At 37.2% G+C, this 27,255-nt stretch overlaps 1 protein-coding gene across 3 annotated transcripts in view; it reads right to left on the reverse strand.

Annotated features, from left to right (window-relative positions):
• cpne5b (copine Vb) overlaps positions 1–27,255 on the reverse strand; it is a 191,653-nt gene that overhangs the window by 38,801 nt on the left and 125,597 nt on the right. For all 3 annotated transcript variants that reach the window (XM_082156456.1, XM_082156457.1, XM_082156458.1), the window contains 6 exons: positions 22,324–22,427; positions 21,527–21,631; positions 14,114–14,155; positions 13,949–14,024; positions 8,980–9,033; positions 8,194–8,255 (listed from right to left, as the gene is read on the reverse strand). In XM_082156456.1, the coding sequence (XP_082012582.1) occupies positions 8,194–8,255; positions 8,980–9,033; positions 13,949–14,024; positions 14,114–14,155; positions 21,527–21,631; positions 22,324–22,427 (443 nt within the window). The remainder of the gene's footprint in view (positions 1–8,193; positions 8,256–8,979; positions 9,034–13,948; positions 14,025–14,113; positions 14,156–21,526; positions 21,632–22,323; positions 22,428–27,255) is intronic.

Here is a 27,255-nt window from a genome sequence, read left to right on the forward strand (position 1 = left end):
ATTTTGTATTGTGTACCAAGTATTGAGGTTTCGATGTTCGGGTGGGTACCACATTACTTCTATTATGCAGATATGTTATATCTACTGTATTATTTACTTAGATGTTCTAAGTAAAGCACACACTTTAAAAGCGTGGTTTAATTCAGTGTTATATTGTTTGAGTAAAATGTACTTGAAACAGAGTTTTGCAAAGTAAACTTCAACTAAGTATAAATTACTCAACAAACTTTAACAGGCAAGGTTAAAGTTACTTATTTTCTTTGTTAATTAAGCAGATTTTACTGTATTCAATATGTAAAAGAAAAATGTTACTTTTTCAGTGTGTGCAAACATATCCACATTGCTATGATCAGATGCTTTCTTAACTACTGTTTTCTCACCACTGTCATTATTGTTGCGTTTATTTTGTTCCTGAAACAAAAGCATACAGCACATATTTACACATTCATCTAGACGTCACTCTCAGCAGCAGAAAGAACAGACTTTCACCCTGGGCAGCACAATCTCATCCGCCTTAATAGAAATGTCAAAGCTGGTCCTATATGTGGGATGCACAAGCTGGCTGGAGACTCGGAGCACATTATAACAGGTTATCTGCCACTCAGCCATAAGTACTTCCATGCAGGTAAAGGTCATCGCTTAATCAGAACACACACTCGCCGCAATGAAGGCAGAGCTCAGCATAGCGCATACGTTCTTCATTGGCAAGGGCCAAAAAAAAAAAAAAAAAAATTTTTATTCGTAGGTTACTGTGTTTTTACAATATTGATCTTTTTAAGCTTGGCTGCACTCAAAGAACATTTTTAATCAGTGTGTCCTGTTTTCCAGTAAAAATCATATTGTAAATAAAAATATCAATATCAACAAGATACATATATATGAGAATCAGAAAAAAAAACATCTTACCTCAATGGTACATTGTTTTCTCTTGATTTAAGCTTACATTTTTACTGAATTATAGTACGTATTCATTAAATTATTAGAAAATTACAGTAAAGATGTTCTTAATGTTACAAACAATTTCTATTTGTCATGATCCTGCCTTCCTGTCTCTGATTTTCCCTGGTCTTGAGGCAGGATCATGACAGGCCCATGTTTTATGTGCAAGCACATGGCCATTTGTTTGGGCCATGTGCTTGTGTTGTCTCGTCACCTAGTCCCGCCCCCTTGTTATCCTCGTTTTGTCATTATTGCTTCACCTGTGTCACCCGTTTCCCTCATTAGTTTCTCCCTATTTAATCCCCTCATGTTTTCTGTCCTGTGTCGGTACATTGTCTAACTTTGCGTGTTATTCATTGTGAAACCTTGTGAGTATCCTGTCGAGAATATTGTCTAAAGTTCTGTTTTTGCTGTTAGTTTATAATCTAGTTAATTGTCAGAGTCATAGGGCGCTTTCACACTGGCAGTTTAGTGCGGACCGGGGCACGGTTCGCATGAAAAATCGCTAATGTGAACGCTGTCATCGGACCCGGGTGCGCACTAGAGTACCGAACCCGAGACTACCTGGAGGAGGTGGTCTGAGCTCGGTTGCTCCCGAACCGTGGCGCGATTCGCGTTAATGTGCAAGCAACACGGACTCGGGTGCGCGCTTGTTCAGGAAGTATAGTATCCCGCGCATGCGTATCACTGTCGATATCATTGTTTCCTCACACACGACAACCATGAGTGGCAGGGGAACGTTGTGGGACACTGAAGAGGTCCTCTTCAGTGTCCCACAAAGAGGTGATGTCTCTCACTATGTTGTGCATAATAGCACCAAAAAAACTGAAAAATTACAGCTATGCTCAGTCGAGTTGTATTATCCATGCATTTTCCGTGTGCGTTTGCGATGACGTAAGATCACTGCAAACGCACCTGGGTTCGATACAACTAATTGAGTGTGAAACCAGACCAACGCTGCGGGGGGCGCCAGGAACGAGCGCACTCGGGTTCGGACCGCAGCAAACGAACCCAGTGGAAAAACGCCCTTAGTCTAGTTTAGTCACCTGTAATCCTGTCTTGTTTTGCCCCCTCGTGGGCTTTGTTTTTCCTGTTATTTGTACAATAAACTGTGTTGCTGTGACTACTGTCTGCAATTGGGTTCATCTCCACACACCCACATAACACTATTTCAAATAAATGCTGTTCTTTTGATCTTTCTATTTATCCAAGAATCACTAGGGAAAAAAGATTGTTTCAATGTTTTGTAATAAAAAAATAATGACAAAATACTGATTTAGCAACCTATTTTTTGCAGCGTGCAGAACATTTTCATGATTATAATAGATTTTCCTCAGCAGACCGAGTGCTGTCTGGTCATTTCATCGAGTGATGGCGAGGTCCTAGACTTTGATTGGCTCTCTTCACGGCTGATCTAAAACCAAACCTCAGCAGCTCGGGTCTGATGTGCTTCAATTCTCCCCGTCTTCCGCCCATCGTCTCTATTGCTGTTCTCGACTCAGTCACTCAGGGAGTAATATTTGTCAATAATGCAGAGGGCTCTTCTTCTAAGTGGCAATTTCCTGTTTTCATTTAGGTGAGGGCTTAATCAATTTAAGGTCTGTCAGAGAACTAAACAATCCCACATGCTGCGTGCGCTCTGAAACACAATGTTGCAGCTCCATGAATACACATGCGCACACACATGCACCCACGCACGCTGTTGTTTTCTCCAGATTTCAGTGCATTGTCTTCATGTGAGCGTGAACCTGCGGGCGGTCTCTCGGTGTTGACACAACCCAGCGGCAGTAAACCCTCTAACTCTATCAGGGCAGTCAGTCGAAACTGACAGGGATTCACCTAAATGTCACTTTACATTAGCCTCAAAACGTCTGCCCCACTCTCTTCGTCAGCTCACGGCCATATTTCACTATTGACTGCAGTGGCTTCTATACTGTAAAACCCCAGGAGAAGATCTACTGGTCCCTTAATTCAATCAACATGAAACAAAACATTTCTTGACCATCAGCTCTGACTCCAGATGACAGAAGAAGATGACCACACTTACACATTCCTTCAGTCGGATACTATCTTAATGTGTGCACTTCCCTCTAAAAGAAAAAAGTCAATTTTCACTGTTCTTTGGGGTGGATAAAAGGAAAATCAATGCATAGACCCTTTGGCATATGGTGTGAAATGAGAACATTATAATGTACAATGTGCACTAGTGTCAGTCAAAGTTGCAGCTGAAATGAACACTAGTATAGTACAACAAACGCTGAAATAAAACGTTGCCAGATCCACGTTTATTTCTGATATTGAAATATGATATTGAAATATAAATATCTGATATTCATATATGTTTATATATATGTCTGAAAACACACTTTTAGCGCCACTCACTGGACATTTCACTTTGAAAGAGTCACGAAACATGCAAGAAGCATCGTAATATCATATTACAGAAATGATGACACAGACATAATGGGTTGAAATGTCTTGAATTTCACGAAAAAATGTCAGGGGTAGTTAGTTGTTAAGATTAGAAACAATGGGTCTCATTCATGAAACACGAGCAGAACGAATTTGTGTGTAAATCGTGTGTGAAGTGGTTCTGGCGTAAATTTTCGGATTCATTAAAATGTTCGTATTTTCCAAATGTTAGTTGGTACGAAAGAAATCTACACCTGCTCCCATCCACGCGTAAATAGTGCGTTTAACATCCGAACGTTTTGCTCATTAATAAGGCTGCATTTTAATTCACATTAATCGGGTACATATTTACACAGCATTTTGAAAAAATATTATATATAGTAATTACATACGGTTTTTCTTTTTACTTTTATTATGAGAGCCAGTAACAGCATCTGCAAACGGAACACAAGTCCACAAGTCACAAGTGTTGCAGTCAAGCTTCATGTCGAACCATTTTCTTTTCACTTCTGGGACTGTTCGATTAACAGATGAAACTCCATTAACTGCATCTATGCTGCCAAGCTTCCTTTTCTTTAGGACCTGATACGCCACTATGTACACTTGAAAATAAAATGTGGCGTTTTGAATGAATAAAACTTCAATTTCTGCATCTGAGAAATTTCTCTTCTTCATTCGCTTTTGAGAAGACATGTTGAAATCCTTCGTTTGGTGTCATAATATGATGCCCATATATAGTTGTCAGTTGGATTTAATGGGCGGGATTTATGGTAATTGAGAATGAGCGTGCACGCGCGTCCCATTTACGACTGATTGGAATTCATTAACACACACACATTTCACTATCACATCTGACGTTTACGAAGTATTTGTGAATCAGGAGAAGAGTCTCTTTACGCGCAAATCACTCACATATTTACTCGTATATTTACGAATGTTTCATGAATGAGACCCTATGACAGGACTAAGTTTGTTCTAGGACCAACAAAATATTGATAAAGGAACATATCCTACTTGACGAAATCATACCGTGCAGGGTGTGTTGCCCATACAACGACGTAACTCACTGATTAACTACCATAGTACGATACATCGTTGAAGAAATCAACTAGCTTGTCACGACTGTTTCCTGAAACCGTATTGTCACACACATGTTGGAGTAATAACTTCTATTAATGAATTTGTTTGAGATTGAATTAATTTTTGCTATAAATTACGTGTCATCTGAGGAATAATTCTCATTTTTCTCAGTTATTTTGCTTTATTTCCAGACTCAGTCATAGGCTCGTTCTTACATAGTAGAGCAAGTTCGCACATGCGCACTCTTCAAAAACGACACTTTAAATCTCTTGACAAACTAAATGACGTAAATGGCATTTGTATGTATTCTAAATAAAACATATAGATTATACTGAATGTCAACTTGCTTATTTGGCTCAAGATAAAGATTTATTGAGTCCACATGTCATGCAAACTAGAAACTGCTTCTAACCACAGGTCGAGAGCTGTCGTTCCAAACACACACCTTTGCGATTGGTCGTTGGAATGATGTTTTTGGGAAACACCGACTCGTTGAACTATCCTTTTGGGAAACGCATCCCAGATTAGCTATAACACTTTTGCTGTATGTAACAAGCAGAAGTTATGCTAACATTGGTCTTTTGCTGAAACTCTATGTTCAAGGTTGAAACGTTTGTGTGAACGATAACATATCTAACATATCTGAGCCAGTGCTTAGAATAACCCACCACAATCTCAAATATATTAACCACACAATCTTCAAGGTCGAGAGGCATATCTCAGATATAAATCTGATTCTGATGGAACGTGTGGTGTTCAGTCAAACAGCCTTGGAGGGCTTCACGCAGATTGATGCTAAGAGATGACCCTGTCCTTTTTTTGTGAAACACCAGATATCTGAAGAGAACAGCCAATCTCTGCATACTCCAGTGTAGTGATCACTGTCCTCAGATCAAGCCCTTCAATTCAAATAATCTTTTCTAAGATGCACAAAAATGTTTTAACCTTGCTTAAGAGGGTCCTGTTCAGCCTCGGTGATCTTAGGATCTTGTCTTCTAAATTTAAAGCATTAAAGGGATAGTTCACTTTGAAATTAAATTTTGGTATGTTTTAGCTTACCTCAAGGGCATCGAAGATGTAGGTGTCTTTTTTTCCGCAGTAGTTTCAATTTTGATATTTTTAGGTCAAACCGTTCTTGTCTGTCAGTCATATAATGCAGGTCTATGGTCACTGTCTCAAAGAGCATGCACAGAGTCCAAATTAAAACAATTCCCCGTCGTCCAAATTAAACAATTCCCCATCGTAAGTACACATTGATGGCCTAAGACACGAAACGAGTGGTTTGTGTGAGAAAACGAAGTCGCACAATAGAAGTCGCCTTGGCTACTGCAGGTAATTGGAACGAAACCGTAGCCAAGGCAACATCTAGTGTATATATCTATACCCGCCCGCGCCCGCGCTCTCAGATCACTTGGACGTGGCTGTGTTCAAGAGGTAACAACGATATAAATACTGTTCGTTTTCTCACACAAACCGCTCGTTTCGTGTCTTAGGCCATCAATGTGTACTTACGATGGGGAATTGTTTAATTTGGACGATGGGGAATTGTTTTAATTTGGACTCTGTGCATGCTCTTTGAGATAATGACCATCGACCTGCATTATATGACTGACAGACAAGAACGGTTTGACCTAAAAATATCAAAATTGAAACTACTGCGGAAAAAAAGACACCTACATCTTCGATGCCCTTGAGGTAAGCTAAAACATACCAAAATTTAATTTCAAAGTGAACTATCCCTTTCAATTATCATGAATAATTGGTAGTTGACACATTAGGTCTGTGATCTCTTTTTTTTTAAACAACATCAAGAACTGAGATTAAATTGACATAGTAAGAATGTAGCGTCATATTTTTTATTATTGTGTGCTTAGTAAAAAAATTATTAAATAATATAAAATATTTATATTTTAGATTAAATCAAATTGTGTATTTATTATGGTTATCAACTATATATTTCTAAAACAAAAAGTGTAGCCTAATTAAAAAATTATCAGGGTTCCCACACCTTGGTTAACTTCAAATTCAAGGACCTTTCAAGGACTTTCCAGGTCCAATACCATCAAATTCAAAGACTCAATGTGGGGACACATTTAGAGTGAGAGCAAGGTTACATTACCCTGGAAATCCAGAGTTCTCGCGAGAGCACAAGTTGAATTTGCTCAGCGAGTTACTCTGGCGTCGAGTAATGATGCTCATTAAATATGCCCTTGTATCCGAGCTGCACCAATCACATCGGGTTATCTGATATAGGCGGGCCAGAGGCGAGCTAAACAGAAGACGACAGCGCTGTGATGTCGAAGTCATTAGTAAACATTGCAAGATGGCTATGGATGAACACCAGTTTTTTTAAACTGCTTTGGCCGCTACAATGAACGAGTTAGACTTGGCTTTTTATCTAAAAGAGGAACAGAAGACGGCGCTCGAATAGTTCCTTTGCAAGAAGGGCGTTTTTGCTGTTTTGCCGACCGGATACAGCAAGAGTCTAATCTACCAGTTAGCTCCGCAGGTAGCGAAGCGTATGGGGCTTGTTGTGATTGGTCGTAGTGTTAGCCAATTGCGTGCTGTGAGATTTTCAAATGCATGCTTGGTGCCGCCCCTCGAGCTGGCCGATTTTCATTAGTCGATGCCAGACCATTAATCTTTCAGATTTAGGTCTGGATTTCCAGGCTAAGGTTACATCGTGTTACCTTGTAAGATACATTGTTACAGTTTTCATGTGAAACAACTATCCAAAAATTTTGTTGCATTTATTTTTGGCCATATGACAGAGATCTGATATTTTATTTGTCGTATTTCTGTTTTGCATAAAATTGAAGAATATTTGGTACATCCTATACTGTATTTTAAAATGATCAGATATTAACTTTTGCATGGATTTTATTGAAAAGAGCTTAGGCTCATGTTACCAGCCTATTTTTGCAATGTTTGACGGTGTGTCAGTGAAACGCTGAGGTTCCATCGTAGTAGTTTCGTGCGCTTGAACATCACGGCAACGTACTACACAAAGTACCTCACGCGGGAAACATTTAACGTAACGAGTAAATGCACGTAACTAACGCAAGTCAAGCAGGCTAGTATTCATAGGCCACAAAGTGTTGGAGAAATAACGCATTAGTGGACCGGAGGGAATAATATGGAATTTTTTCCAGAGAACTTGCAAAAAAAATTCAAGCACTTTCAAGGACCCGTATCTATATGTGTTTATTTTCCAGGGCCTTGAATTTTTTTTTTTCTTCAGATTCACAAACTTTCAAGGATTTCAAGGACCCGTGGGAACCCTGAGTTATAATTATAATAAAATATAATAAAATATAAAGAATTATAACAAATAAAATAAAACTATATATATATATATATACACACACACACATATATAAAGTTTTAATTGAAACTAAAACGAATTAAATTGTTTTTGCTTGTTTGAAATAAAGCTGAAAAAATCTAATAAAAATATTAGATGAAACATTTAAACTAGAACAAACTAAAACTGAAATAAAGATACATTAAAGTAAAAAAAAATTGTTTAAAAAAATAATAACAGTGAACATTTTTAATGAGAATATAAAAATATAAAAACTGAAAATATAAAAATAAAAGGCAATACAAAATATTAATAAATCCTATAATAGAATATAAATAATATTCAAATAATTAGTCATTGTAACAGCAAGAAATCTGTGTACCGTAATTGTAAAGTCATGTGACCCACCCTGCGATTGAATATTCAGTAATACGTGTGATTCGTTCTTCTCTACTCACCCTCCTTTGATGTAATCAAGGAAAGTAGACTCTGACTCCACTGAGAAGGACAGCAGTGTCACCTGCATCCAAAACACATCAAAACACACAACTGAATCAACAACAAAACACACACGACAGAAATATGCAGATGATGTCATTCTGTCATGTCAGAAACTGTCCTAATACACCTTGTTTGAGGTGGTGTGAACGAGGCAGTGATTGAATGCGGGCGATGTGTGTGTCAGACGTTCTCAGGCTGATCTCATAATACACAGCAATAAGACGACTCCGGCACAGCCATCAATCAAAGCATGATCCTCATCTCAAATTATCTACAAATTCCTGCTTTCATATTCACTTCCACGATCTCTCTCCACCCACACTCCCTTTCTCTTACACACACATATTCAGATATTTACATATTTTCATATTTGCAGCGGTGTGCCATTTGGTTTAATACGTGCGCCTTGACTAGGCTATTTTCCCCCATTTATACGTCAACATCCACTATATGTTGATTACAATGAGCCAAACACACAAGCGCTTAAACACCACAGACCCGTCGAAGGAAAACAAAGCAAAGCTCTCCTGTTTTTTGCTCTTGTCTTAATTAGCACGGGTTTAAAAGGGATCCTCATTAATGCAGGAAGACATTTGAAAACTACTGTGAATGTCTTCGCTTTTCACATAATTGAACTGGCGTAATTAAAGTCTCTGTCTGTGTGTGCACACATGTGTGTGTGTGTGTGAGCGTATGCTGTGATACACATGTTAGTAAGCTAATCTCTGAAAGCCACCACTCACCGTGCCTGAATTGACATATTTCTTCTTCTTCATCTTCTTCTTTGGATTCACCACCTAAGAGCCATTGAAAAAACAAACAAAAAAACAGAATTCAAAATGAGCTCCCACAGAGTGTGTAGATGTGGAGAACGCAAAAAAATAAAGTCTTCTCATTGAATTCTCCAGTTGTCAGCACTAAAAAAGAAGATATTTGGAAAGATTTCTCAGTCTCAGTGTTGTTTTGGACCGCACTGACAGCGAAACATTCGGTAACACTTTCTATGAAGTCCATGCTTATAATGAATTATAGCCCCATTTATGCTTATTTATAAATAAGTATTATTCTATATTTATAAAGACTCATTAAGATCTATACTGTATGATAACAACAGTTATAGTTACTTTTATCTTTTTTTTTTATATAATTACTTATAAGTAATGTTCCTGCTTTTTCAGTGTACATGCTCATAATCCATTATACACTGATTTATTAATGGTCAAATGATAAAATAGATCCAGAGACACTTGTTTGCTGTACCAGTTAGTTATCAATGATGTCTTTAATGGCTAATGTTTGCATTAGAGGTCATGAATGGTAATTTTGATTTGTTAAAATCTATATCCCTCAGCCATATTAATGACATTGCTTATAGCAGAAATTATACTTAAAAAATATTTTTGCAGTGTTTTGCTAGTATGCAACTGTTTGTATAAATGATTTCTGATTTAAAAAAAATTTGTTTTACAGAAATTATTGTTCATTAGTTTGCATTTACAAATAAACAACTTAAAATGTATAATTAGCGCATCTTCATGATTTCTTAACATTTGCTTTATCTTTTGTTTTCACTTTACTTAAAGCCATCAATGATGCATTTATGGAGGTTAGTAACTATTATCACTAACATTAAGTATTTATTTAGAACACAACATAGCTATTAATAACAATATATTCACTTATTTGACAGAAATAAATCTGAATTACTAAAAAGTCATTGTAACTATAAATATAATAACATTATAGCAATGCAGGTTGCATCTTTATAAATACATTCATGGAACCATACGACTGATTAATTAATACTTAATCAGTGTATAATGGATTATGAGCATGCACATTAAAAAAGCAAAACATGTATAAATGTAACCATAACTCTTCTTATAATGCAGTATAGGTCTTTATAAATATATTTATGGTAATACTTACTCATAAATAAGTATAAATGGACCTCATAGAAAGAACACTTCATAGAAAGTGCTACCAAACATTCTTCAAAATACATCTCATTTTGTGTTTCGCAGAATAAAGAACGTCATACAGGTTTGGAACGACATGAGGGTGAATAAATGATGACAGAACTGAAAAAATGTAGTAATCTCTTTAAGAAGAAATTGAGCAATCAAATTAAGAACATAATGAGTAAAATATAATACATAATACAATTTGAGAGCTATATATAACATATGTCCATAGCAAAAACGAATCAAGAAGAGTTTTGCAGTGAAGTTGTCATGGGTGGTTGCAGGAAAGTAGAGGAAGACGATGAGTATAATTCCAATACGAAGTTTAATGGCGGTAATACTAATAATACAGGAAGGGCAACACACACTAAATGCAACGTAGACCGAACAGAGAATGAATGTGAGGGATCAACTTATATAGCAAACACAAATGAGGATAATTAATGGAAGACACCAATGTAAAATGAACAATGTAACACATGATGAGAATGAAAACGATTACGGTAATTACGACATGGCACAAACGCACCTTTTGAATGAGATACGACTGCATGCGTTCTCAGAGTTTAATAAACTAAAAGTCCATGATAATGACACTAACAGAACATAATGGTGACAGTAGTGTTGCCCTAACTATCAGCAACAATAGTAGTGTTGCTTTACTTCTTACTTTTATTTGACACTTTCATTTTACGATCTATGTAATCACAATGATTCCTTACTGTATATTGCATCCCACTTGTATTATGATTGTTAGAAATCATGAAGGAGTGCTGGGCAATGCATTGACAAAAAGGAGCTGGAAAGATAGACTTGGTCAAGATTATTGTTGTCTATAGAAGAGAGAAGGAAAGAGGCAGAGCGAGGAAGAATAAGGCAGATAATGATGCTGGAACGCACACAAATGAAAGTGGGACCATCCATGCGACCTCTTAGCTGTGAGGGGTGAAGTACAGAAGAAAGGACCAGCAACCCCTGCTCGTCCCCATTCATGTCACAACACACAGTAATCAATAGCTCAAATAGACTCTTTGTGCTGAGATCAATGCAAGGATCTGGACTTGAAAAGAGTTTTTGAACATGTTCGCCCTAGACGCATGACCGATCACTCCTTCAGGTTCACGAAACCCTGAGAGATTACAGGGTAGAAATGTGTAAGATGTAAATCTGAAGACTTTCTAATGTATAAAAAGGTCACGTACTGTAATAAAACGTTTTATTGCACTGTAATTACATTGTTTCCAACAAATGCTTCAGGCAAAACATCCTCTTGTGTTGTGGAATATTCGTACCCTATACAACACACCAGAACTCATCCCAAGGGAAATCAACAGACTTGACGCTTTTGGTTAAGCTTCAACCGTAAACCGCTTTCTCTCAGAGAGACACTATGAATGTTTGATCAACCCAACAACATTTCCACAGGCCACCTGAATCCCTGCTTCGTCAGCCATGAGATATTTCATAATGTGTTGATGATGTGTGTTGGCATCCGCACGTTAGAAGGTAGGAGTGCTGGGAATGCTTGCGATATCAGATCCTTTGGGAAGGGGATGGTAAATCACTGTAATAATTCAGAATCCCGGGAACACTGTCATAGTAATTCCCATTTGCATGCTTACAGAAGACTTTTAGATCCCTGCAACATTTAATGAGGATGGGGGTGGTTGGCAACTATAGAAAGGATTATGAAATATCCATAAAAAATAATCAAAATTAGAAATAGAAAAACATAGGACTCATAAACATTTTTAATGTGTCTTTCAGACTGAGGAATCAATTTTAAATTAAGAATGAAAATATTTGAGGGGACTTCGAGGGAGATTTATGTGTTAGCTGAAAAATTAAAGCATCCAATGGCTTTGAATATTTGATTTGCTCCATCATTCTGAGTCGTTTTGACCCAGAAACACTTTTTGAGTTTTATGCACTGAATAAAAAAAAGGAAAGTCTGCTTTCTAGTGATATAGTTATTACTGTATCTTTCTAACAACTTTTTCGACATATGATCTGCTGCTGACATAGAAGGAATATGTAACTTGCTCCAGCATCTTGAGTTGTTTTGACCCAGAAACACATTTCTAATTATATAATTATATAATTATCTTTCTAACAATGTTTTTGATATACAATCTTTTGCTGACATATAATGATTTAAATGGTTGCTTTAATAAAACTTGTTTTTGAGAAAATGACCTTCAAAGTGCCCCTATTATGCTTTTTCAGATACTACCCTTCATGTAGTGTGTACTGTAATATAGCTGTTTGTGAATGTAAAAGGTTTATTGGTATTGAGTAGAGTTACTGTCTCCCAAAAGAAAGAACCTTCTGAACTGCTGAAACGAGTCGTCAGTAACTCCAGTCTAATTTCCTAGTAGGTTTGTAGCAAAGTCTATGGTCTTCATTGGCTGCCATGAACAACGTCTACTTTGACCTTCAAACACTAGTTGTATGTGAGACTGGAAGAGTTTGGTTCGTGTTGTTCATGTCGAGAAGACGCTGTTTTCTGCACTGCAAATCCATTTTGAGGCAGTTCTACAGGATGAGACTCGAGCTGGAATTGAACGGTACGGTAAAACCATCGTTACTGTTCGTATCACTGTGTATCGAGCAACAAACAGACTGGGCTGTCTGAACAATCAGAGCAGAGTAGACCAATCACAACACACTGGGCCATCTGACCAATCAGAGCAGAGTAGACCAATCACAACACACTGGGCCATCTGACCAATCAGAGCAGAGTAGACCAATCACAACAGACTGGGCCATCTGACCAATCAGAGCAGAGTAGACCAATCACAAGAGACTGGGCCATCTGACCAATCAGAGCAGAGTAGACCAATCACAAGAGACTGGGCCATCTGACCAATCAGAGCAGAGTAGACCAATCACAACACACTGGGCCATCTGACCAATCAGAGCAGAGTAGACCAATCACAACACACTGGGCCATCTGACCAATCAGAGCAGAGTAGACCAATCACAACAGACTGGGCCATCTGACCAATCAGAGCAGAGTAGACCAATCACAACAGACTGGGCCATCTGACCAATCAGAGCAGAGTAGACCAATCACAAGAGACTGGGCCATCTGACCAATCAGAGCAGAGTAGACCAATCACAAGAGACTGGGCCATCTGACCAATCAGAGCAGAGTAGACCAATCACAACAGACTGGGCCATCTGACCAATCAGAGCAGAGTAGACCAATCACAACAAACTGAGCCATCTGTGTTGTCAATTAGTCCAGATATAACCAAAAAGTACTAATAAATTACGTGACTGGTGCGTTGTATGTTTGCTGGGAAGTATTTGCATGCAGGTATAATGTTCATGTTGCTTTAACAGTAATATTTTTCATTAACAGTTCATGTTAGTGTTGTGTATTTACCATGGTAACTTCAGTTTCCAAAATGCTACTTTATTTTCACTTATTTTCTATATTTTTAAATGACCATGGAGGCTCATGCCACCAAACAAAAACTAGTTTGGGACTATTTAATAGCCTTATCTTATACAGTTTTGTTTTACAACTTGTGTGTGTGACAACAATTTTTGTGAAATAAATTTGCTTGGTTTTTCGGCCAAACCATTGGTTTAGAGAGACCATATCCATAATCCAACCGTTTCAGACACTGAGAAAAAGAGCTGATGCTACAACGTATATTATGAGAAAATGCATGTTTTTTGAGCACCCATGACCACACAAATATCATGATTTAATAGAATTACAAGATCAACATCTCACCTCATATATATTGAACTGGCTCTGACCTCGGGCTAACTCTCTGTAGCTGGTGGTGAATTCACCGATGAAATCATGGCTAAAAAGATGAGAAGATGAGAACTACAGTGAAATATCACCACACAAAACTCTTTTGTTATTCACAATAAAAGCCAGTCATCAGCTTACCTGCCATCACGATCCCAGTCATACACTTCCACTTTGATTGTTCTGGAAAACATAAAAAATCCCAGGTGTGTTTGACAAATCAAAACATTAGGAACTTGCATGCACTGTCTGTATTGTTTTACAAATGCACATCAAGTAATGGTGCCAACATGGCCCAAAATTGAAGGCTGAATGCAATTTGAACAGCATAATTCCTGTACAACATCACTGTGATGTTCAGCATCCCAGACACCTGAATATTGGCTCTTTAAAGTGTAATCGACTTGGATATTTGCCAAGTTATAATGCTCTTCTTCATTTTTTGATAAATTACTTTGAACATTTTTATCATTACCATGATCAATAGAAAATGTAAGAACATATGCATATGTATTGTTAAAACTTCAGTTTACCACCTGCTTTCCTCAGGCAGGAGTAACGCATCATTAATTGGATCAGGAAAACGGCGATGGGCTTCGTATCTTCTGTATAATGAGCTTATTTACATAAAATTTGCATATTTACAGATGAGTTTAGCATATACAGGATTATGATGCATCATCCAATATACTATTTAAGGGAAATAAATGGATACCTTTGCTAATTTAGCAGTTATAGCAAAGAAAAAAGAAAAAATAAATTAAAAAAAATAAACCCTGCCCATTACCCAGCATAAAATTAATTCAGCAAATCGCAATTATCTAATGAGAAAAAAAAGAAAAGAAAATTTAAGCACAAATGGAATAAATCTCACAAATGTTGAAGTAACCAAATGTCATCTTAACACATTAATTGATTGAGTATCACAAGAAAATAACAGGTGATTTAAAGTTAGGGTTCATCTTACCCTCCCATTTAACACTTTTACAGATAATAGTGACAAAATCAGTTTATTCCAGGAAAATAATGACCATTATGTTGTGTTGATTCAGGAGGATTCCATGGCTAAATAATTCAGACACTCGAGCAAGACTTGCCTCTTGTTGCTAAGGCCTAAATTGAGTCATCACTCATCAGTCACAATTAAACAAAAGTGTCGGGGAAAGCATCCTGTGGCAGGTGTTCGCTCAACGGCTTACATCAACACCATTTTCTAAAGAAATCAAGCTAGCTATTGCCCATATTAATGAGGATGAAACACAGTCTCCTAAAGCTTGCCCATTAGCAAGACTGAGAGGCATTTCAGAAAACACTATAGTCCGGGAAAAAAATCTGTTCTTGTTTGCTTCCTTATCTGCAAACAGTCCAGAACTCCCACACAAATCATTACAGCCGTTTATGGAGAACGTGAATAAATAAAGGCACAGTAATTCTGGAATAAAAGTGCAAATGAATGTCCTGGGGTTGCTGGCTCAGTTCTGCTGAGTTGTCTTGATGTTTTTTTTGTTTTTTGTTAAGCGAATGAAAAGGGCTAATATGTCCCTCGATATCCGTAAACTCCGTGAGCAGCTCGTGCAATTCCAAACCGGCATGACTTTTGTTTCTTCTGGGGAACACAAAAGGAGATATTTTGGGTTTGTTTAGCCAGACATTTAAAGTCAACAGGTCTAATGTTGTTTTAGACCCCACTGACTTTCATTGTATGTACAAAAACATTATTAAAAATGTCTTATTTTGTGTTTCACAGAAAATGAAAAATCATGTAGGTTTGGAACACCACGAGTGTGAGTAAATGATGACAGAATTGTCACTTTTGGTGAACTATCAACTAGGAAACCATTGTTTTATGTGGGCAACAGCTATATTGACAAAGTGTTGATACCTGAACACTGTCGTTTGACTTGTAGGCAAAAGTTTTGCCCACCTTACCAGCAAGGCAAAGCTAATGCGAAATATCAGAAAATCTCCTGTAGTCGAGGAAGTAAGGAATCTAAAAAGCGCTCCCTCCGTGGGATTGTGGGCGGTAGCGTCTTTTGACGTTCGTTATCTTCAAAGTAGTGTGAGCACCTCTCTGAGCATCTGTCACCTGGGCGTCATGTTCCCTGACAGTAAGAGAGAGCAGACGCCGAGACGGCTCCCTAGGCTGCTGTCTATCATCCTCACAACAGAGGAGGAGAAAATAGATTGTGCTCTGAGCCCAAACAGCGAAGACGGGAGGCGGGGAAGAAGATATTTAAGGCTGAAGGTACAATCCAGAGCTGTCTTTAATTCCCATACACTGACCTCAAACCAAAATGTTGATCCGAGTTTCTCGACGCTTCAGGCGTTGCATGAAAAACGTATCTGTGTGGGACTGGAAAGCCACACTGAATGTCAACACCAGCGTTTATTGCAAAATTGTGGTGGTCTCTTGGTAAAACATTCATATATTTTGTTTGACAATCGTCGCTTGAAAGAGGAACATCAGTGAAAATCTGATTCCTCCAGAATTTCCCGAAAAACTTTAGCCAAGGTTTTCATAGATAAAAACGAGGCATGCATCCTCTTCGAGGTTTATTCTTAGCCTAAAGTAGAACATCTGTGATTCATTTCATTAACATCTCAAATTAATTGAGATCAGAATAAAACCATGGAGATGTGTGGGGGATGTTTCATATCTACTCTTTTGAAGCTTGGAATAAAATGGATGCACACTGACATCTATTTTAATGGGCTCTGGAACTATAATTTGTTCCCCCTATAAATGCATGGGTGATATACTACTGACACTGCCCTCTTTGGGAACGTCGTTCACACATATCGCCACAGGTCAAAGGAGACAACCGCCTGTGGTGGCATTGCAACATCATGTTATTTATGCTCCATATATATTCACTGTCCTGGTTTATTTCCCTGCTGTTAGCGCTCTTTTATGATGTGTATGGCCAGTCAAAGATATGTCCGTGCCTGAGTGCCAGGGCTCTGCAGTGTGATGAGCTGAATACAGAAAGAGGTTTATATTTCAAATGAAACAGGCTGAAGGATTTGTAACATAGAGGTAAAGGGTTAGTTCACCAAAAAATGAAAAATCTGTCATCATTAACCCACTCTCATTGAGACTCAGTGGGGGTCCATACAACACTGTACCCCATTGACTTTGAAGTTCGCATCACCCTGGTTTCCTCAATTTTGGATTATTGCAGAAAATAAGGTCTGTGTTTATGAAAAACTTTTAAACTTAAAAAAAAGTTGATGATTCTTGCAACTTTTATGAATTTTGAAGCCTGAATGCAATTGGCACAAAAGCTATAGACTATAAATGAACTACACCACAGTCACATGACTTCAATGTCACCATCACGAAACTTCCGACAACTCTTTCAGTCTTTATTTTAAAACCATTTTCCTTGAAAGTTTGAGTTATAATAGTTTGCAAGAGTGTGATTATAAACACAATGAGAGAGTGAAATCGACTGTAAAAAAATAAATAATCAATAAGTTATGACAACATATGTTTTTACATTGCTTTAACTAATCAAAATAAGTTAAGCAATAGACTCAACACATTTTTTAAGTCAGTTTAATGTAATTTAAGTTGAAATGACTTAAACTTCCAAAATTTAAGGCAGCAACATTTAGGGTTGGGTACCATTCACATTTTTTCGGTAATTTAGGCATGTTTACCTCAATAACTGTCATTTGTCTAGTGTAATTTGTAGAAGTGTTGTTGACATTATGCCAGAGCTGCCTTGGTCGCTGTCTGCCATTGTCTGTGATGCCTGAATATTATTAAAAACAACCATTTTAGTAATAATAATTTTAAAAAATGTCTATGAAATGTTTTGTTTTCCACAAATTCTGTGTTGTGAATTTTCTAGTAATCAAATCAAGACATAAAACATGAAACAGAAGAAAAAGTGTGATTATTCCTTAAAAAATTGTTTGGGATAGTAATTTATTATTATTAGTGTTAGTATTATTATTAAACTGAGATATCTAAATTCTACTGTACAACAGTAATATATTATCAAGTTAAACCGAACTTTTATTTTGACGGGTTGTGGTGAAGACCTTTAAGTTTCCGTGTGTTAATGATATAACGATAGTTTTTCTTAAATGAAACTGTAAAATGCTGATGAACTTCAGTGACTCTCAGAGCGGCTCTGGAAATGCATTCATAGGCTGAAAAACACAGCGAGTGTCACGCATACTTCAGTGTGTGTGTGTGTGTGTGTGTGTGTGTGTGTGGTAAACGAAACCACGCATCTCCGCCACTCCGACACGCAGAACATGCAGGATTCGTATTTAAATAGTCTTACTCTCGCGCCCAGATGCGTTCTCAGGTACTGAAATTTGGCACAGATTGATTTTATGTGAATCAGTACTCGGTAGTACCGACATAATTCGGTCGGTGCCATTAAAAGTACAGAGTTCGGTACCCAACCCTAGCGAAATTTTGGAAAAAAAAGTTGCTGATGATGTTTAATGTTTAGGACAACCTCTGTAGTCCCATTTAGACACTTGTTAGCAATTGCATTTTACAAGACAAGTAAAAGCTTTTAAAAAAACACAAGCTGGTATTAGTGATGTATTTTATGTTTTAGAATAAAACTTGAAAATATCTTGAGCTTGTGTTCACCAGACCTAATTTTAGGCTTTTAACCAAAAACATATTCATTTTGGGACAACGGAACTGGAATTGCGAAAATGTAACTTGTTTACGGGTTTTGGCCTACTGTATAAAGATATGGCATCCCTGCAGCACACAATTATACATATTTTTTATTATTTTGGAGTGAACAATAAGTTGCAGCTCATCATTTCTTCACATTCATAGATGAAGTGTTTTTGCACCCCTAGTGGCAGAAAATAGAAATGCAGAAATATTGACTGTTACACATACGTTTCTATTGCTATTGGTCGAACAGACAGGTATAAACCCGCCATAAACTATTGCCACTGACAAATGTTTTTTTTTTTATGCAGGCACTATGAAATGCCTCACTTCCTGATTTGGCGTGGCATGCGGGACATTTCAGCGGCGTATTGCAGCGTGGTGCCTGTCACGAGAGATTAACCCTGGAGAGCAGCTACAGCACACACAGGCAAGAACGTAATTTTGAGACACGCGGTTTTGGTTCCCCAAGCTGATTGGTCGTGACAGGGTGGTGAACCTCGCTTAGGGTTGCCAACCATTCAGTATAATACGGAATCATCCCGTATTTAAGACATCAAAGTAGTGTTCCGTATTAAACCCATGCATAATGCAGTTTGTCCTGTATTTTGTGTAGGCCTATGCCTACTAGAATATGAGAGACCATATCAAACTCTTCATTGAGAATTAATTAATCTTTTTTTTTTTTTTTTGACAATCATTGATTTAGCAAACATAGCCCTTCGAGGAAGGCTATAAGACCTGTCCTATAAAGACCAACACTACAGGCAATTCCCGTTCAACGTCCACTGATTTCAGCAAACCAGTTTGGGCGAATGCAGACAACTTGATTATTATTCATGAGCACCAATATCCAGCTCCAACAAAAAATATGCAATCTACCTGGGACGTGATCAAGTCATCTATCACTGTTGTAAGTTAGGCTAAATAATAAAAATAAAAAAAGAAGTCATAAAAAAATAATTATTGTTAGTCTTTTACAGAAAAACACGAAATGAAAATCTCAAGCACCACCAGCAGCCCATACTAACTCTCTCTAAGGGCCAGTTCACACAGAACACACGCTGGCAGTGCAATGGGGAAAACACAAGGTCTCGAGATTAGTTTTTTTCAAAGTCGAACTGATTTTAACTTGTGCATCGCGTTCATAGAATGGCGTGTCATCATGCGTGAGACGCTGCAAAAGATGTGAGCGCACCGGTCAAACACATTCGTCTAGTCTAGTGCATGTTTCCATGGGCTGTGTCCAAAATCTTAAAAATGCTGCCTTCGGAGGATGTATTACAAAGAAGGAAGGCATTAAGTCACGTCCGAATCCAATGTTCGCTTCACTTCCTGTTCCCCTGAGATCCCTTCATCGGATCGATTATTGAAGGCAGCATAGATGTACAGTAGGTTACACTTTATTTTAAGGTGACGTAGTTACATTGTACTTACTCATTAAAGTACTGATTAATATTAACTAACTGCATGTACTTACTATAGAGTTAGGGTTTGGTTTAGGATTAGTTACTTGTTAACTATGCATACTTTACTGTTATTACTACAGTAAGTACATGTAGTCACCTAAAAATAAAGTGTTACCAAGATGTATACTTCGCTGCCTTTGATATCCCACAATCCCGTGCTTTCCATTCTATAATGTCAGTTAAGCTAAAAAATAAACATGCCATCTGAAAGTTGCGGTCGGTGGTCAGTTTGTTTCTGACCAACGTTTCCACTTTTGATATCATTTATAGCAAGAAATGACTATTGTAGCAATTAAATCCAAGATCAACACTGTACAAGGTGAGCTTACAAGCAGGTGAACTACAGTACATCAGTAAAAGCCACACATATGGAGCTGGTTATGTGATGCAAATGTTAAAAATCATGCACTATGGTAAAGATGTTTTGTATGAGGCACCACGTAGGATTTAAATCAAACTTCGCTTATCAATACATACATAACATAATAAATAAAAAAATGTTAACGAAAAAACGAATAAAGGGGCCGTTTTCTCGCTTATGCTTATTTCATTTCAAATTGGAAAACAAACTATCAAAATGACACAAATGACTTTTACACTGAAATGCCTTACGTTTGCACTGAAAAGTTCACGCACATCCACATATGAAATCACTCACATATACATATATACACAACTAAAGCACACATCCACATTTTATTTTGCATGTATGCGCGAGTGTTTTATGGATATGTATGCGCACATCGAGTGTATATGTATGTGCAAGTGTTTATAGGTGTATATGCATGAAAGTTTATATGTATGTGCGAGTATTTATAGGTGTATGCGTGCGTTAAGTTTATATGTATATGCAAGTTATTCCCAAGTGTATATGCATTCATTACTAACATAATATGTATTGGTATGGATTTCATATTAGTGTGCACGTGTATTTCATATATGTATTTTGAACATCCAATAGTATACATGTATATGCGAGTAATTTATAGGTGTATATGCACATGTGTTATGTATGTATTGATAAGCGAAGTTTGATTTAAATCCTACGTGGCGCCTCATAGTTTTGTGATCATAACATTGTATTGTGAAAAGAATAGCATGGAAATAAGTGTTTATTAAATCGATAAGTAATCGTAATTATGATTGTAACCATTAATTATAATTTATGTGAAAAGAAATACAAGTTACAGTGTGTTAGTGTCTCTTTTTGTACAGTATACTGTAGGTTTTTGGAGTTTTGCACAAATAGATGCACATTTTTACAGGTCTCATATTTCATCTCAAGCTCTTCACTGACACTGCTGTCTCCTTGGTAACCAACTATACTTACCTTTTAAAAACACGTTATCAATGGCAAAATTGTTGGTTGTGTTGGAAATGGTGTATTATATATCATTTTCACGCAATTAGGACATTCAAATAACTACATACCTGTCAAAGTCTCCATTGCAGAGAGCTCTGACTGGAATGGTGAACGGCTGCCACACAGGGTTGAGGGTGTTCTTCACCACCTCTGTCTTGTGGCAGATTGTAAACCTTCATGTTGAGAGAACGAACAAAAACACAAAGACATCGAGGCACTGCAAAACTTCTGAGGAAACTCGAATCCGACTGTCATCCGCCACCTGCTCTGTTTATCTCATGGTGATCAAAGCTGACAAACCATATGGTTTGCAAAGTGTTAGTAAGTCTACAGACATCACATTGGTTTTTTAGACTTTGCAAATCACAGATTTCTCTTTATTTTTCATGTAAATTATAAAAATGCTCTCCAAAGATCATATTTTATCCTAATTTAGCCTTCAAAAAATATCATCCTTCAATTCTATAAAGAGATATTACTTAAAATTTGATTATAAGCCCCTTCATCAGCATCATTAAAACACCCTAAACCCTGTTTAAACACTGTCTGACTCTGCAGAGCTTTTTTTAGTTGCTCCGTTGAGTATTTTTGATCTGAAAGGCAAAATGAGCAAACTACAGGATCATGGCTCTTGAAAACATGATACACCGGTCACTTTAGTAAAGAGGCTTTGATAGGAACTCTGGGTTACATAAAAGGACTTTTCCTGTTCCTCTGTGCGCACACAGAGATTCATTTCCAGCCCATGAATTTCCCACAGAGCAGCAACATGTTTCGCCAGTCTTACAGTATGGGGGTGAGGTTGGGCGCTGAGAATCATGGGAAATATTCTTTTCACAGTTACAAATCGATGTAGGACACTTACGTGCCATCTTCATTGCTTCTGTAGAAGACCATGAAGGGATCGGATTTCCCGAAAAAGTCCTTCTTGTCCAATTTGTTGGCACAGAACTGCATGGTTGCACTGTCCTATAAAGAAAAAAAGAAAAATATATCAGTGCTTTATGGAAAAACTGTTTATATATAGCCTATTGTCACGATCCTGGTTCTGTGCCTTTTGTTTTGTATGGACTTTTATGTTGAAGTGCATTCTCTGTTCTCATTGTTTCCTTCCTGTTTGGTTTCTGTGCCTCCTTGTTGTCGTATTACAGTAGTTGTTATAGTTACCATCATTAGTTACACCTGTCTTTAATTATCATTGATTTCTGTGTATTTAAGTCTGTGCTTTTCAGTTGCTCTTTGCTAGCCATTGTTTGTGGCGGATTGTGTTCTTGTCTTGGATCATGACTTCCTGGATGTTCCCTTTTTTCAATGTGGAATCTTTTTATTAAAGTGACGCACACTTGAATTCACTTGCAAGTGAATTTTCTCTCTGCCTCGTCTCTCAGCAACCGTTACACCTATACATTTTAAAATGGCCTAAACATATATTGGTAACATACCATATTTCCTTTTTAAATGTACATAGTTTATTGACTTAAGATTTAGTTACTTATATTTTTTTCAGATTAAAAAGAAATATATATTTTAAATCAATAAATACATGCAAAATAAATTTTAAGTAAAATAACAGAAAAATATGTTTCAGTGTATATACAGTATATATGCATATATATGTGTGTGTATATATATATATATATATATATATATATATAACATATATTTGAAATATTTATATATTTTGCCCAGGAACAAATTGTTGTATCTGACATGACAGCAACAACACAAAATCTGCACTGAATCATGTATTATAATGATTACAATGCAGAAAGAATAGATCCAAAACACTTTCATCTAGTTCTTCTGGGAGAAAGGGAGGCTCATTACAGCAGGATCAGTGATCTTGTAGAAGTGAACACACAGATATGGATGAAGCTTTGGGATTTGAGCTCTATTCAGTGACGGGGAGCACTAGTCTGTGATCAGCTTCTGCTTCACTTGTCATTATGAATATGATCATGCCTGCCATGTAGAAACAACTCCAGGTCAACAGTTTCATGCTGCGATAAATTTGGATGTGGATCAACGCATGCCTGTAATTTTTGGAGATGGCCCTTGAGATCAAAGGTGTAGCACATTCAGTGCGGAAGATGTGTCTATTTCAACTAGAACGAGTCTGTCTGAAATATATTTTTTGATCATGTTATTAAATTAGACTACGTTCTGAAGGTTTGAAAGTTTTACATAGACATTATATAAAGACAATTAGCTGTACAAACACTGACTGAATATCTAAAAGGCTGTTGTTTGCAGGAGCGTTTTCTCTGAGGAGGATAAAGAGGAAATGCTTCCTCGACAAATTTGGATGAGGAAATAATGAGTTCAAAACAGTTCAAAAGAAAACAAGAAAATTACATAATTTGTGGCGGTGTGTTTTTTAATAATGCCTGCTTGTCATCCTTGCAAAATGTCCATAAATCATCCCGAATGGTGGAAATAGATCAATTAAAAGCTACTCTCTCCTTCTTACACCACGTCTACACCAGACGCGAGCGGCGCAACACGACTAAAGCAAATAGAACCCATTATAATCAGTGATGCTGTCTACACTGAATGTGATGCAACAATACAAATTCAATCAATGTAATGCATCCTTGCTAAATATTAAAAGTATCAATTTCTTAAAAAAAATACACATCTTTACTAATCCCAAACTTGGTAATGTAAATCCCCACTTTGAATCACTTCCGAGTCAAAATAAGCTTGAAATGATGTGAAACGCTGAGAGAACCGGTCATCAGTGAAAACCCCCAAAATTATAAGACAATTATACCTGCAGAAGTTTACTAAAGAATTATTGATTAATGGCACAAAAAAAGGCTATAAGTGACTAATATTAATAATATTAATTAACTGAATATTATTAGCAGAAAGCAGCTAGAATGAAACAAATGAAAGATATAACAATAAATGATATATATATATATATATATATATATATATATATATATATATATATATATATTGCTTTAATGTAGAAGTTACTGATTATTGCACAATCATTTTGAAGCAATTTTAAAAGCATTATTTTACACAGTTATCAAATTTGTTACAATGTTACAATTTCTTCTTGGTTCAGTTCACTTTCACAAGGCAACATTTCTAAACGGACCACTGACAGAACTTGTTAATACAAGTCATGTGCGAGTAAACTGTCCTCTCATTGGTCAGACCTGTTCATGTTCCAGGATTCCACTCACAGCGGTCATCCATCAGTTTCATATCTTTATTATTTTGAGCAAGAATCAAGGCTTTGTCTGTATTTTATATGTTTTGGACAGTTCTGAAATATGTAATATTTCAATTAGGCATTTCACTTCGTCTTTGCTCCAGGTTACCCCACGATTCATTTGGAGAGGCGTTAGCAGAAAAACACTGCTGCTTTTCATGCAACGTACCGACTCACCATATGACGTTTACATGCAACCAAATAATCCGTTAGTAATCGGATTGATGGCTCAATCGGACTGAAAAGCCTTCATGTAAACGCCTTAATCGATCGGATTGAGCTCGATCCGAATGAAATTTCGATCGGATTGAAAGGGGTGGTCTATTCCTTTTATAATCTGATCGAGAGAACATGTAAACACTTGATCGGATTGAAAACCGAAACTGAAAGGACTGCGCATGTGCAATGACGTAGAAATAGCATGATGACGTATGACGCGAGGAACGAGCTTTTCTTCCTGTTGAATAAAGTGTCATATAAATGAGTGACCCGTCATTCTGAAATTCTCCTTTCACTCAGTTTCTGTGAAGTAAAGCAGGAGAACGTCCCACCAGTGCTCGTCTCAGACTCTCATCCACAGACGACTGGTTTTGGGAGCAAACGGCATTTTTACTGCGTGATAAATATAAGCAGCACGACACAGTGGTTCATAGGCTCATTGTCTCCAAATTATGACCAGAAATGGATAAATATTAAGTCTGCTGTTTAAAACAAATAAAGAACCAATGTAGGAGAATAATTATTATGCACAAATAGCGGGAAACTCGCTTATATTCGTGCAGTGTGCGCATGTCAAAAAATCTATTCCGATTTGAAGCTTGTGACATATAAATGCGCACATCAACTCGATCACATGTTTAACGTTCATGTAAACACTACATTCAGATTCATCAATCGGAATGAATTCAGACCAATTGAAACAAAAGTTGTGCATGTAAACGTAGCCATTGTGATACAGCCTGGTCTGTTGGTCCATTGAGTCGGAATTTTCAGAGTTCGTTCTCATGCGGGCCGAGACCACCTCATTCAGGTGATCTCAACCGATTTTTTTGGGTGCGGATCCGAGCGCCACTTTCATATATGCCTAAACAAACTGGAAAGGTGGGAAACGTGCCAGGTTCTGAAACAAACGCCCCAAATGAGTCAGGTGTGAAAACACCCTCAGTGTGGATCAGTGTTTCCCAACCCTGCTCCTGGAGGCACACCAACAGTACGTACACATTTTGTATATCTCCCTTATCGGACCCATTCATTTCAGGTCTTGGAGTCTCTTCTAACAAGCTAATCAGGAGTGTTTGATAAGGAATAGTTCAAAAATGTGTAGAGTTGGTGTACCTCCAGGAACAGGGTTGGGAAACACTGGTTTGGATGTTGTAATGTATTCATGTTCACTATTCATGTATTCATCGATTCCACAAGACAAAAGACTCAACACATCTGACACCTCACAATAGGTCCGCTGCAGGAAAAAATGGCTTGTCTTCATTGTAGGCAAACAAATTGTCTTTAACTGATAGCGCTTTGAACTAAAAACGAAACCTTTAATGCGTTTTGGCCATTCATTTACACGACAACAGTGTTTTGGTGGCCTGAAAACGGGTTTCAAAGTGCAAGTTTTTGAAAATGTATCGTCTGTCATAAAAACGGTGACATAACACGCATACATGTGTTCAGTCTATAGGCACGTAGTGTTTTTTTTTACAAAGTGACATCGTCAACTACTGGCCTGGCACCAGAATACAGCTTTTTTTAATCGTTTTTTGCGGATCCGTGTGAACGGGGATCATTTTGACAACGTTGCTGTCTATACACAAAAAAACGGATCAATTTTTAGTACATTGTTCACTAATTGTTTCTCATGGGGTCGTAAGATATTTTCAACATTTACGGGCACTAATCTGTGATTTTATTGCCATCCGAATCCAAAATGTCAGTGTTTTTCTCCCTATCACCCTCGTAAGAAACAGTTTTTTGACAAACACCAATGTCATCCAAATCCATACCACTGGGTTTACAAGAAGAGATCAATTAAACATTCATTGTTGAAATCCTTTTTGACCACTGCCGAGCACCGTACGATAACTGGTGTGCTTCGCTGTAATTTAGATGCATTTTAAAGATCTAGCCTACACTTTTATTACTGAAATGCTGGAAAGTATTTACAAGAACAATATTTCATGACCGCTAAAAAGAGAAAGAGAAGAAAAGCACGTAAACTTTTGAAATGGGCCGTATTATGGCAGCAATTATATATATATTAAAACCAAGCACCTATATGTTTACATTTAAATAAGAGGCTGTATTAACTTAATTTCCATATTTTTAAAATGACATGTTATTTTGAGATAAAATGCAAGACCCATTTTAACTATAGTGCGTCTTTCTTCCTATTTTTAAACAGGAGATTTAAACAATCAAAAATAATTAGGATATTATTTTCCTATTCTTAAATTCAAAATGTTTTTATTATTCCAAGGCAAGCATATGACACTTTATTTCCAGCAGACATTCATACGACTGACTGACCATGTGAGCAGTGCGTTCCCGAGTTCGTAGGTCACAAAACCT

Source organism: Leuciscus leuciscus (assembly GCF_965113295.1).
Source record: "Leuciscus leuciscus genome assembly, chromosome: 23".
Lineage (NCBI taxonomy): Eukaryota > Metazoa > Chordata > Actinopteri > Cypriniformes > Leuciscidae > Leuciscus > Leuciscus leuciscus.